The 14,481-nt window shown below is 42.9% G+C and overlaps 1 protein-coding gene across 1 annotated transcript in view; it reads left to right on the top strand.

Moving 5' to 3' along the window:
* The first annotated feature begins 560 nt into the window (after window positions 1-560).
* Arih1 (ariadne RBR E3 ubiquitin protein ligase 1) overlaps window positions 561-14,481 on the top strand; it is a 99,404-nt gene continuing 85,483 nt past the window's right edge. The window contains exon 1 of the mRNA XM_021638793.2: window positions 561-1,258. Coding sequence (XP_021494468.1) covers window positions 890-1,258 — 369 coding nt within the window. The 5' untranslated portion in view covers window positions 561-889. The remainder of the gene's footprint in view (window positions 1,259-14,481) is intronic.

Below are 14,481 nucleotides of genomic sequence, written 5' to 3'. Positions count from 1 at the left end.
CCTGAGGGATCAGTTGAGGAAAGTCATGACTGTTCACATTCTTTAGGACCCTCTTCTAGAAGTGCTTGTCAAGATGACTTCGGGAACCGTCTCACTGCGATGACGTCACTTCACTTCAAGGGGCCCCTAGAACCGCCTCAGGTCCACACTAGTGGACAGCAACACTCCAACTACCTGTCACACAACTTGGAGGCTCCGCATACTACCACCTTCCAGTCAGTAACTTGGGCAACCGGGATTTTAGCTTAGCAGGAGACGTCTTTCCGGAACTAGCCAGGGTGGGCGACAAGCGCCTGCGAGGCCCGGAAGCGAGGAAGGCCCCTGGCGAAAGCCTTCGCTCGGGCGCTCCCCGGGCTCCTCCCCACGGCCCGGAAGGCCTCGGCCCCTCACGTCAAAGACCTACAGGTCCCGAGTCCAGCCCAGCCGCCGCCGCCGCGCCGCCGAGCTCCCATCCGCCTCCGGCCCGGCCGTGGGGTCTCCCCGCACACTACGCAGGGGCGGAGGGCGTGGCGCGGTGACGCTAAGAGGGCCGACGCGATGACGCAGCACGGCGCGGTGACGCACGCCCCTTTGTTGGCTCAGTAGCGGTAGCAGCGGCCGCGGAGGTGGCGCCGGGGACTGTTTTCCGTCCGAGGCCGGAGCGGAGCGGCGTCTGACTGAGGCGGGCAGCAAGAGGCCCCCGCGCTCCCTCCCGCCCCCCTCCGCGCCCTCCCGGCCGCCGCCGCCGCTCCCCTCCAACCGCCGCCCCCGGAGCGCAGCCGCGGCCCGCGGGGCCGGAACCAGGCCTGCGTCCGGACGGCAGCGGGAGCCGGAGCGAGAGCCGGGGCCTCGGCGTCCCCGCCCTCTCCGCGCCGCGGCCAGCGTCCGCCGGGCCCGCGCGCGTCGCGCCATGGACTCGGACGAGGGCTACAACTACGAGTTCGATGAGGACGAGGAGTGCAGCGAGGAGGACAGCGGCGCCGAGGAGGAGGAGGAGGACGACGAGGACGAGCCGGACGATGATAACCTGGACCTGGGCGAGGTGGAGCTGGTGGAGCCCGGGCTGGGCGTCGGCGGGGAGCGGGACGGACTACTGTGCGGGGAGACGGGCGGCGGCGGCGGCAGCGCTCTGGGTCCCGGAGGAGGCGGTGGCGGCGGTGGCGGCGGCAGCGGCCCGGGGCACGAGCAGGAGGAGGATTACCGCTACGAGGTGCTCACGGCCGAGCAGATCCTGCAGCACATGGTGGAATGTATCCGGGAGGTCAACGAGGTCATCCAGGTGAGGGGCCCAGCACGCCGTTTGGCCCCGGGATCGGCATGGGAGCGGACCCAGGCGGCCCGCGCGGCGCCCAGGAGCAGGCTTGGGCCTGGCTCGCCCCGGGCCTGTCCGCCCCGCCGGCCGGTCGGGAGGTGCGCTTGGGCGGTGCTTCCCGGAGTCCTGGCATGGCGGAGGCCTGGGGCTGCCCGAGCGGCTATGGCCGGCAGTTCCTGCATGACTACGGCCTGGTGTTCTTCCTTAGGCCGGAGGGTGGGCTTGCAGGGGTGGGCTGGAGGAGGGGTGAGGGGGGCAGTGTGCAGGAGGTGTCAGAAAGAATCCGGCCCTTTTCTCCAGGTTTATCCTAGCCCTTGAGTCTCGTGAGCAGTTTCAGATGGGATTAGGGCAGGCCCTTCAGAGCAGCTTTGGTGTATGATTGCCCCAAGTGGGCACTGGCTAATAAAGAAATGGATCTCCCTGGCAGTCTTAAGTGGCTACTTAGAGGTGGGGGAAGGGAACCAGTTCTCGGAAGAGGTGTTGATGGACCTGGTTTTCTGATGGTGAGACTTGCTGCCTTACGTTGTTTTGGGGGCCAGGGGGTTCTTTTCTGTTTGGGATCTCACTGCTACTACTTCCTGTGTTAACATGTAACTTGATGGAAGCTGTTGGAATAGTTAGCACGGATTGCCTCTCCACTCTTGCAGCTTTAGCAACAGTAAGACGCACTGTTAATTGTCCAAAGCTACTGTGAGTTAGGAAGTAGAGGCCTTCAGCTTCCGAACTTTCTTTTAAGTTTTCTATTTCGTGCATAGAAAGTTAGACTTGCTTTGAGCCAGTAACTGCAACGCATTTAACATTATATACATGAGGTTTTGTATTTTTGAGCTGTAGGAAATAAGTTCCATTTGTTTGGGGAAAAGTTGTCTGGAATGGAGTATGATTGAAGAAAATGACACCCGGCCCTGTGGTGAAACGTCAGAAATTTCAGCTACTTAGGAGGCTGAGGCAGGTGATGGCAAGTTAAAGACCCACTTGGACTGCAGAGTGATGTCAAGGTTGTTCTAGGCAGCTTGGTGAGACCCTGTCTCCAAATGGAGTAAAAAGACTGCTGGGGATGCAGCTCAGTGGTAGAGCGAGAGACTGGCGTGTTCGAGGCTTAAATTCAGTCCTCACTATTATAAAAACAATTGAAAATGAAATCTTGATTCAGTTTAACTTTTAGAAAACAGTAGTTCCATGGGAGGAACTACATGGGAACAAGAAGTTACTCTTGTTTTCAAGCACATTACTTTGTTTTTAACTGTAGAATGGGTTGGCTTAATAGTCATGAACAGATCATCAGTGTCACTGCCTGCTTGCTGACTTCCCATTAACGTGTTTACGTTCTCATCCAGTAGTCTTTGCAGATTAAGCCATCTAGGCATTAAAGAATGTCTTTGGAAGAATGGAAAAATCTCATCTAGTGCTGTTAGTGGAAATTTCAAGTTTCATTACAGATAATGTCTCAGAAATAAATGGGAGGGTTATAGAAGTCAGATAAGTTTCATTGCTCTATCTTAGTTCTTAGACGATTGAGATTTAAAAAAAAAACAAAAAAGAATTGTGTGAGTAAGGAACTTAGTTAAAACTTGAATTCTTTTTATTTACATGTAATTATATAAAGTCTGATGTTTTCAAACTTAGTACCTAGCTTACTAGGGTTATGTTTTGAAATAACTCAAGAGTATTTATCAGAAATAACTTATGTGTGTTTTACTATAGTAAAGTCTCATTCAGTTTTGTCAGTTCTCACATTTGTCTTAGTTACCTAGGTCACGTTGCTGATGTGTATGACAGAAGATTTTCTTAGAATTCATGAATACCTAAGCATGTATCCCTTGATTAAAATTCATGTTTAAAAATACCAGTCAAGTCAAAGGTAGGACAGATTGCAGACCATCTTTCTTGAACTAGTAGACTTACACATCAAAACTAGGCCTGATTATGTTTTAGGTTGTTAAAACATGGAGCATTGCAAGTGTAATACGTGCACATTGTAAGAAAAACCTCATGAGTAAAGAGAAACTTAAAGAAAAATAAGCCACCAAGAGATGCCAAAATGTGAGCTCTATATTCTTTTCTGGATCCTGCATAGTTACACATATTTTTAAAAAACAACAATGATTTTATGTGATGTTTTGAGTGGAGGAAAAAAAGAAAGAATCTCTGAGGAACTTTCAAAAAAAAGTAACTTTTAAAAGAATTTAGTGATTACACATTAATTTGTTTAATCAACCTATTGCTGGCTTTTTGTGGTTTTTGACTTACAAGCATACATAACCTCACAGGTCAGTCATAGAATGTTTTCTTGTTTCTTGGTATAAGTTCATTTGCAGAATTAGAGAGAAGCTCATTTTCAAGGTGGTGGTGTTTTCAAGTTACACTGATTGCCTAATTGCCATCAAATGGTCATTTAAAAAATTTGCTTTGGAGCCAGGCGTGGTGGAGCACACTTTTAGTCCCAGCATGGGAAGGCAGACACAGGCAGATCTCTGAGTTTGAGGCCAGCCTGGTCTACAAAGTGAGCCCAGGACAGCCAAGGCTACACAGTGAGACCCTGTCTTGAAACAAAAACAAAAACAAAAAAGCTTTGGGGAGCAAGTGGTAGTGGTGCCCACCTTTAATCCCAACATTCAGGATTTAGGGTCAGGTGGATCTCTGTGTAGTTGAGGCCAGCCTGGTCTATGTAGTGTGTCTAGGACAGCCAGAGCCACACAGTGAGACCCTGCCTCAAACAACAAAACAACCCCCCCCCCCCCACAAACAACAACAGGATTTTGTATATAGCTCTGGCTTTTCTTGTCTTGGAATTCTCCCGCAGTCTGATTCAGGTCTGGCATATGCTAAGCAGGTATTCTGTCCCTGAGCTACCCCCAGCACTGTAGATATGTATATTATATATATGTGTGTGTGCATGTCTATACGCACATAATGTGTGCACACATATATACATACACACTGCACACACATAATATATATATGTGTGTATATACACACACAGACTTTTGAAACAGGAGTTTCTGTACAGCTCAGGCTATCCTGGAACTCACGGTTTCTTCCCTCTAGTAGCTGGGACTTAATGCCATTATGCCCTGTATGTATCATCATCCTATTTATGACATAGTGAGCATATATTTATTGTCTTTCCCTCCTTCATGCTTTTTAATTTAGTTCATTTTTTTTTTTTTTTCACATGCAAGAACTGTGTGAGTGTATTGGCGATCGGCTCAGGTCAATAGAGGAAGCTTTAAAAATGGGGAGACAGCTGAGCAAGGTGGCAAAAAGCCAGTAATCCCAGCACTCAGGAGGCAGAGGCGGGTGGGTCTCTGTGAGTTCGAGGTCAGCATGCTCTACAGAGTGAGTCCAGGAGAGCCAGGGCTGCGATGCCAGCTTAGTTAATTTTTTGTTGTTTGGTTTTGAGATTGCATTTCCCTGTGTTGTCCAGGCTGGTGTGCTCCTGGGTTCAGATGATAGTCTTGCCTCAGCTTCTTGGGTGTGTAACTACATTAATACTAGAAATAGCTTAATTATTCCTATTAGGTGTGATGTAATTAGTAGAATAAGATTATGTTTAAGCTGCATTTGATGATTACTACCTTTTAAATGAGAAAATGATTTACTTCTAATTTAAGATAGCTGGATTCCTTGGAACCCATGGTGGTGATAGTGGCAGTTTTTTTATTTTTATTTATTTTTACTTTAAAACATAAAACTGTTCCCCCCCCCCCCCTTTTTTTTTCTTAGAGGCAGGGTCTCTATGTATTCCTGGCTGTTCTGGAACTCTAGATATGTAGATCAGGCCAGCCTTGAACTCAGAGATCCAGTTGCCTCTGATGCTCAGCTAAAAGCCTTCCATTTTTAGCTGTCAAGTAGACTTTTGCAATCATATAATTTAATTTTTTTCTAAAAATTTTGTTCTTTTTCTCAGCTTTAATTGAGGGATAAGTGATTGAAGAGCTTTGTTCTGAATAATGTCACTTCATGTGTTGCTGTGTGTAGTAGGTAGATGGCCAGTTAAGTTGATGGAGAGTGTGGAATTGTAGAATGCAGCTTGGGAGTTTTTACTCAGCTGTTCTGGCAAATCAGCTTTTCAGAGCTTCACTTCAAAAAAAAAAAGTCTGCTTTTCAGGCTAAAGTTTAGGATTAAAATAAAGAGTGCCAAATATTGTTCTGGGACTTCTCCCCATGTAAGGTTTTAAAATGTCCACATTATTCTGTAGAAATTTTTCTTTCCTCTTTTGTTATGTCCCTTTTTTTAAAGGAAGTGTCAGAAGTGACTTGATACATAATATGCTTTGGAAAAAATTACACAAAATAATGAAATATTAAATAACATTTCCTTAATATTGAGCCATTTATTTAGATAATACTAAAAACATATGTAAATCCTGACACTTTTCCTCATGCTTGATTCTTTTTTTAAATCATACTTTTAATTAAGATAGTTCTAATTTCAATTAACTTGACAGTATATCTAACTATGATTTTCTAATGTTTAAAAAAGCTAAGTATTAAAGTCTAAGTATCTCGATTCTTAGCAAGAATTTACAACTAAAAGTTGCTGTTGTTTTTTCTTAGCACTGTGGCATTTTGAACAGGTAATTTTTTTTTTTGGCAGCTCTTCTTTGACTTATCCAATCTTAACTTTTTTAAAATTGATTATTATTTTTAATTGGTGTTTTGCCTGATGTTTGTCTGTGGGTGTCAGACTTGGAGTTATAGTTGTGAGCTGTCATGTGGGTGCTGTGAATTGAACCCCTGTCCTCTGGAAGAGCTTACCTGCTGAGTCATCTCTCCATCCCCCCAGTTGTAACTCTTTGTTCTGTATTTTCTACCGTCCAGTTAGCCCAGGTCAGAATTCCTTTTTTCCTCTTTCTCTTTTTAATAACTAACCCTAATTGTAGACCTCTAATTTTATTTTGGCTCCTCACTCTAGATGTTCATTTCATCTGTTGTACTGCTATCAAACACATGTGGTAGTTATTTTTTTGCCCAAAAGATTTTGTTGTTGATAGTCTAGACCCCTTGTGGCATTCGTAGTTTCCATCTTAATGTCATCTGATTTTTCATACCAGCTGTTCTTGTGCCTTATCTCCCACTGCACTGCTTATAATTATAACATATACTTTTCCTGTTTTTTTTTTTTTTTTTTTTTTTTTCATGCTGTTACCTCTTCTTGTATGAAAGAACATTTCACTTAAACTGCTAGAGTATTTCTTCTTCTCTTTCTGGAGTCTCTTCATCTACCTTTCCAGTGCTTCCTCATTTGTTTAGCACTTTATATGGATATATCTCCATATAAATGATTTCTTTGTTTAGCCTTGGCTAACCTGGACTCCTTTGTAGACCAGGTTGGCCTCAAACTCTGAGCCATCTGCCTGCCTCTGCCTTCCTGAGTGCTGAGATTAAAGGTGTGTGCAGCCCATGGATATTTTGTGTAGCCCACAATAGCCTGTGATACAGCTGTCTCTATATCTAAGTCTTTCTAGTTGGCTAACTATGAGGGCTTTGAGGGTAAAATCTGAAACCCCTTGGACTTTGCACAGTGTACAGCATACTTGATATAGTCTGACAGGAAGCTACTAGGTAAACATTTTAACATTTGTTCTTAGCTAGTAAATACTTGTTACCTCACTTTCTTAATCTGTAAGAAAGCCAAATAAGTTTTTTTTTTCTGATACTAGTAAATTTTGTGTCTTTTAGATGCTGCAAATGTGAGTGATGTAAAACTACAAGCAGTGTTTGAATTCTAGGAGGACCAGCTTTTTAAAAAATTATTTTATTTATTTATTATATATAGTGTTCTGTCTGCATGTACACCTGTACGCCAGAAGAGGGCATCAGGCCTTAGTATAGATGGTTGAGAGCCACCATGTGTTTGTTGGGAATTGAACTCAGGACTTTTGGAAGCGTAGCCAGCTCTTAACTTCTGAGCCATCGCTCCAGCCCGAGGACAAGCTTTTATTTATTTAGTATTGGATCTTTTGAGACAGGGTTTCTCTTTATCGCTCTGGATGTTCTGAACTTGCTCTGTAGACCAGGCTGGCCTTAAAAGAGATGTACCTGCTTCTACTGGGAGGGGTGCTACCACACCCAGCTAAAAGACAGCTTTTAAAAGCCCCTTTATTTAATCTTTGTTTCATTTTTGAGACCAGGTCTATCTGAGACTATTTACCCTTGGCTGGCCATGTAATGTAGAGTGAGCTGGCCTTGAACTCACGGAGCTCTGCCTGGCTCTGCCCCCTGAGTATTGGATGTAAAGGTGTGCACCACCATGTCTAGCTGTTTTAAAACGGGGGTGGGGGGAACAAAAACTGCACACCATTTTCATAATGGAAACCATAAAACAACACAGTCATTTTTTAAAAATCTTCTGTGTAAATATGGTGGTGCCAGGGTCTTGCACTTGCTAGGCGAGCACTCCTCTCTGAGGGACATCCCTAGCCAAGATTGTTTGTTGAAAAAGGAATCTTGCTCTATACCTAGCTCAAGACAAGCCTTAACTTGCTACACAACCCAAGCTTGCCTTGAATTTGTGATCCTTTTGCCTCAAACATTGTTTGGAAGTATAGGCCTATAATCAAACCAGGCTAACAACAGAACCTTTAAGATGCAAAGAACTTAAACTTCAAAAATACATTTTAGGGAGCTGGAGAGTTGGCTCAGTGGTTAAGCTCACTGGTTGCTCTTCCAGAGGAAGATGTTATAGTTTTCAGTTCTGAAATTTCCATTTCTTGTATATTTGGTAATGTTGACAGGGTTTCACTATGTATTGCTCTCGTTGGCTTGGAACATACAGTGATTCTCCTGCTTCTGCCTCTGAAATACCAGGGTTACAGGTGTGTTCCATGCCTGTCATTCTGTTTGATTCATTGATGTTCAGTGTTCTGCTGATTCCGTCTTAGGTATTTTTGTGTGTGCATGCGTGTGAGTGCTGTAGCAATCATGTGGAGATCAGAGGACAACTCTGAAAATCAGTTCTCTCCTTCCACCTTGTTGAGGCAGGGTCTCTTGTGGATATTCCAGGCTTGCTGACCAGTGAGCTGTTCTAGGCAATTCTCCTGGCCCTTCCCCTCCATCTTGCCACAGGAGAACTGGTATTATATACGCATAGCACAACATCCTGCTTTTTTTATATGGGTTCCAGAGGTCAAATTCAAGTCCTCTGACCCAGTGAACCTTCTCACAGGTTTCTCTTTTTATAAATTTTTTCTAGGTACTAAGGATTGAACTTTAAAGCCTCATGCATGCTAGGCAAAGTACACTGACATTTAAAAAACAGAAACAAAGCTGTTTTGTTTTGAGTCAGAATCTCATGTAGCCCCCACTGGACTTTTGAAATTGATACGTGGCTGTGGATGACCTTGCTTTGCCTCTTGCTTTTACCTCCCAAGTGTTGGGATTATAGGCATTTGCCACCATACTTTGTCTTTTTACTTCTAAATTTTGAGATAGGGTCTCTATATGTTGCTCAGGCTGGCTTTGAGCTTGTCATCCTCCTACTTCAGGCTCCTGAGAGCTGAGATTATAGGTGTGCACTTTCTCAAACTGCTTTGGTTCCTCAGGTTTTGCAAAAGTGTAGTATGTGTAGTATTCTAATCAGTTAAGTCATCAGGTATTTATAGTGTGCCATATACTGTGTCAGACTCCATGTGATGGTAGATTCCTCCAGAAAGTACTACTGTGTTCTTTCCTCAGCTTTGTTGTCTCAGTGGTAGATGTACCTTAAACAGGAAGGCTAAGTGTTTGGCCTGTTCAGCCTCTTTTCTGAAGAGTCCCTTCTCTGGGGAGCCTGTACTTTGTGTTTGTTGTTGTTTTTGAGGCAGGGTTTCTCTGTGTAGTCCTGGCTGTCCTGAAACACACAGGGATCCTTCTGAGTGCTGGGAGTACCTGTCACCACCCCCCAGCTCCCATTTTTTTCTTTGTTACCACTCTTAAATGGTTGAAGTTATCACTCATTGCTTCAGAGATTTCCCTTTTGGTTTTTTAGTTTTTAGACCATGTACAGTCCTCAGCCAGCAAATGTCCTGAAAAGAAAAGTAGAGCATTTCTTGAGGTACCTGTCCAAATTCCACTTGATAAAAGCTCCTGTTTATTTTTCTCCCTGCCTGCCTTCCTTCTTGCCTTTCTTCCTTCCTTCCTTGTTGTTGTCTGATAGTTTCTTAAAGGTGGCACCACCACTGCCTGGCTTTATTATTTTCTTATTACTGCTCTAATAAATTACAAATTTAGTGACTTGAAATACAGATTTGTTAGGAGTACTGAAAGTCAGAAGTCTCAATCAGATCTCAGTAGGCTAAAGCTCAGGGGTGTCAGTAGCTTGTGTTTTTCTGGAAGATTGAGGGGAGATTTATTTTTTATTTTTTATTTTTCCACTTCTGGATACCACCTCATTCTTGGCTTGAGACTTTGCTCCATCCTCCATCCAGCATCAACATTTTCAGATTTCTGATTCTGCCTCTTTTTTTTTTCCCCACTCTAAAGAAAAAGAACTAACATGGATAATAAAGGATAATCTTCCTTCAGGGTCAGCTACGTATCAACCTTATTTCTTTTTGCAAGGTTGATTTCCCCTTGCATTATAATATAGTCTTGGATTCTAAGTACTAGAATGTGAACACCTTGGGATCACATCTACTATGCTGTTTTTCAACAGCTCCTTGTGATAGATGGTCAGATTGCTTGCTCCCAGAAGTTATGAGAAAGGTCCCCTGAGGAGAGAAAGTCACTAAAGATGTTAAGGTTCAACAGCCTCAGTTCTTGATACCTAAGCTGTTTCCTGTGACCATCACAAAGTTGACTTCTGGATGCTGTCTGTCTGGTTTTTCTTAGGCCACTGCCTTTAATTTGGCCTTTATAGATTTTATTACCTCTGAAATTACCATTAATCATTTTCTGCCAAACCTATCATCAATTTTTAAAGCCATATGCTTCTATTGATAACTGTGCTTGGTAGAAATTGTACAAAGATGAGCAGAGTATATTCCTTTTCTTTTTAGAGCTCAAAGTGTAGGAAAGCAGAGTACCCTGCATTAAAGGCATTGACTCAGAACTTACTTTACCCAGCTTTAGCCGTGTGTGTCCTTTGTGGTTCTCCATTTCTATACTTGGTCTTGCTCGGTTTCCAAAGTGAAGAGTCTTCGTATGAACGTGGTGGTGCGGGCCTTTAATCTCAGTGTTCAGCAGCCAGAGGAAGGCAGATCTCTGTTCCAGGACAGCCAGGGCTGCGCAGAGAAACCCTGTTCCCCCCCATCCCCCTAGGAAAAAATCTTAGTATGCCACCCTATGGGAACCTGTTCTTCTAGTTTTTGTTTGTTTATTTATTTAGTAAGTTAGTTGTGGGACCCTCATATACTGCTCTGTCTCTGAACTATATCCCCAGAACCTTAAATACTATCTCCACAGGGTGAAATTCTGGTGTGGTTCACTTTTTTGAGTATTGGCCTATTGCAGTCCTGTTTTTTAAAGGACCAGTTAGTTTTTTAGGAAAACAGTATAGTCTTACTAAATACTGTTAGCAGTTATTATAAGTCTCTTTTAAAAAATATTAAAAAATTAGGGGTGTAATGAGATCTTAGAGTAGTTGGTTATTTTTCAAACACAAGAACCTAAGTTTAGCCTCTTGAACTCAAAAAAAAAACTAGGGCATGGTGATGCATGCTTTTAGTACATGCAGTTGCTACATAAGTAAGAATGACCAAAATGCATTGTATGGAATTAACTCCCATACAAAAATAAATAAAAACAAACAGGCATTTAGAAAAAAAGAATACACACACACAAAGGAAAGGAAAATGAGCCCAGGCATGGTGATGTTATGTGCTTTTGTTCCCAGCACTCTCTCCTAGATCCAGGGTGATGTAGTGAGATCATCTCAAAAAGCAAACAAATAAAAAAGCCGAAAAGAATGCTATTTTTCTATTTTATGGATAAGGAAGTTGAAGATTAGAAGAATTAAATGACTTGCCCAAGTTATATTTTATGGCCAGGAAGTGGTGCCTTATGTCTGTAATCCCAGCACTTGGGAGGCAGAAGCAGGTGGATCTCTGTGTTAAGAGCCCGCCTGGTTTACAGAGTGAGTTCCAGGACCGCCAGGGAAATAGAAATCCATTTTAAACAGAACATCTTATAACAGTAAATAAAACACATGTGGTGAATAGTTTGTCTTGTATTGCAAGTTTTGCTTCACTAGAATTAACTCTTTTCCTTCCTGTGCCCATGAAGTTGACTTCAACAGAATTAGTCAATAGAGCCTGAGTTTTGACTTTATTGCTATGACCTATGCATCTAAATAAATAAGCCAGAATAGAATAGAGTCAGAGGTCTATCTGTCCATTTAATATTTTACATTTTTCAACTAGGTATAATGGCATGTAGCTGTAATCCTAGCACAACAAGGATTTGGAGGCAGGAGGATTACCAGTTCAAAGATAAATGTGGGTTGTGTAGTGAGTCAGCCTGAGCTACACAGTGGAACCCTGACTGGAAAGTTAGCTTGGTGCAGTGGCATGTGCCTGTAATCCTAGCACTCAGGGAGGCAGAGGCAGGTTGATCTCTGTGAGTTCAAGGCCAGCCTGGTCTACGTACTGAACTCCTGTCCTGCGTACGTGATAAGACCCTGCCTCAAAAAGAAATTTCAAGACAAATTTGCTATTCTAACTTACTGCTTTGCTTTTCATTCCAGTGTAAGCATTTAAGAAGCATAAAGTTTAATATAAAGTAATGTTTGAAGTTTAAAGTAGATCATGGTCCACAAAGCGCAGCATTCTCTTTCTAACATAAGTACCAAAAGAATGGAAGAATAGCATTGTAAAATTGTTGAGTGTGCTAGGCAACAAATGCTTGCTCTCTCTCTCTCTCTCTCTCTCTCTCTTAACCTACCCCTCCTTCTGTGAGTTTGGGTACCATTACTGACGATTTGACCCAGAGCCTTGAGCATGTTAGCCAAACACTGTACTAGTTAGCTACTTCAAAGTTGGAGAACTGCTATTTTAAGGGAGAATGCTTAGTTTGAACAGTGTGGAGTGGTGCAGGTATCTGTGAAGTGTCGTCCTTCATCACGTCTGTTTTTTTTTTTAAGGTTTATTTTCTGTGTGTATTTTCCTGCATGTTATGTATGTGTGCCATATACATACTTTGTGTCATAGAGATCAAAAGACATCTAGTTATCTAGAACTGGAATTCAGAATGGTTGTACACCACAGTGTGAGTCCTGGAAATCAAACCTGGGTCCTCAGCAGTAGGAACAAATCCTCTTAATGCTAAGCCATCTCTTTGGCCCTCTTCACTTTTTTATGAGGCAGGGTCTCACATTGAGCCTGAAGCTCACTAATTGGCTGTCAGGCCGCCTCCTGCTCCCCCCACCTCAATCCTCCTACTTCTGTCATTAGGTGCTGGGATTAAAAGCAGGCTGCCATACTCTGCTGTTTATGTGTGTGTGCTTTGGATCCACACTCAAATTCTTATATTTACATAGCAAACACTTTACCAGCTGAGCTATCTGCCCAGGCCCAAGAACATAGAGGCCTTCAGAAGTTCAGATGAACTTAATTATTGATGCTATTTAACTTCAAATGTAAGAAAGTGCATTTATCATTTAATCTTCTGCTCATTGTTTCAGCTCTTAAAAAATTTTTATTTCATATCTCTGAGAGTTTTGCCTGAATGTTTGTCTGTGGTACTACATGTCTGCTTTGTGCCAGAGGAGACCAGAAGATTTGTGTCAGGTTCTCTTAAACTGAAGTTAGAGACAGTTGTAAGCCTCTGTGTGGTGCTGGGAGTGAAAGCAGGGTCCTCTGGAAGAGCAGCCAGTGTTCTTACCACTGAGCCGCCTCTCCAGCCCCTGCTGAATTCCTTCTCAATGCCCTAAAATGTGTGTGGTGGTGCGATTGTTACTTCCTCCATCTTTTTTTAAATTAAATTTTTATTTTTTATAGTAATTACAATTTGTTCACTTTGTATCCCAGCTGTAGCCTCTTCATTACCTCCGGATCTCACCCTCCCTCCCTCTTCTCCTCCCGTGCCCCTCCTCCTCCCCTTCCATCTGACCCTAGCATATCAGGTGTCATTAGGAGTAGCTGCAATGTCCTCCTCTGTGGCCTGGCAAGGTTCTTCCCTCATCTTAATGTTTGTTTTCATCGTCATCATCTCAACTCGTATGCCTTGGTTTAGTTATAGCTGGGTTCTCAGAATATATTATAGTATCTGAAGCTTGATCAGTGTAGCATTTCATCCAACTAAAGCTGAAATGGTGAAAATAGGATTTCAGAATTCACAAAATATTTTATCTGTTATCTAAAAAGCTGGGTGTGGTGGTACGTTCCTTTAATCCTAGCACTCAAGTTCAAAGGCCAGCCTGGTCTACAGAGTGAGTTCTAGGGAGACCAGGGCTACCCTGACTTGAAACCTTGTCTTGAAAAACAAAACAAATGAGTGGGAGAGATGACTGCTCCACCAGGCTCAGCACATTTCCCACCATGTACGTAGCAGCTCACAGCTGGAACTCCAGTTCAGAGGATCTGGCACCCTCCCACAGACATGCATGCAGACAAAACACTAATGCACATAACTTAAAAAAAAAACAAACAACAACTTTACAAGAAACAAAAAGCAAAATAAAATGTAGTATTTAAGCAAGAGTTGAAAAGTTAAGGATAAACTAAGCTTGTCTAATTTAGGTTCATACTGGAGACAATATGTGGTCAGATAAACAAGATTAAGATTGGAAGAGCTCTTAGTGGGTTATGACTATACCAAGCATTGCCTCCCTGTGACGGGATCCCTGAGCTTATTCCTAAACCACCTCTGTGATTAGACTTCCACAGCTCTTAGAAGTGAGCATACTTTGATGTTGGAGGGCATTTGACTTAAGTTCTTCCATTATTCTGTCTCCCTGTAGTGTTAAAGTCTAAGCTTATAACGCTTCCTCGTAATAAGGTTTTCTGTAATTTTAAAAGACTTATTTAACACATTGGAGAATGCAATGCTTTAACCTATATCCAAGTGCCATTTGGGGGGTGGTATAGAAACCAGAATTAAACTTTCTCTTCTTACAAATTGTTGATTAGGAAGATTGTTCTGCATTGGTATTTTGGATTCATGCCTGTGTATGTTAGTTACATACAGTAGAAAGAACACTACAGTAGCATGTGGACACCATGCTCAGTTAAGTAAATGCCAGGCAAATAACTAACGCAGATTTGTTTATA

The sequence above is a fragment of the Meriones unguiculatus genome, chromosome 1 (assembly GCF_030254825.1).
Source record: "Meriones unguiculatus strain TT.TT164.6M chromosome 1, Bangor_MerUng_6.1, whole genome shotgun sequence".
Lineage (NCBI taxonomy): Eukaryota > Metazoa > Chordata > Mammalia > Rodentia > Muridae > Meriones > Meriones unguiculatus.
Note: the sequence above shows the minus strand (reverse complement) of the source record. Positions and strands in the feature narration are given on the sequence as shown.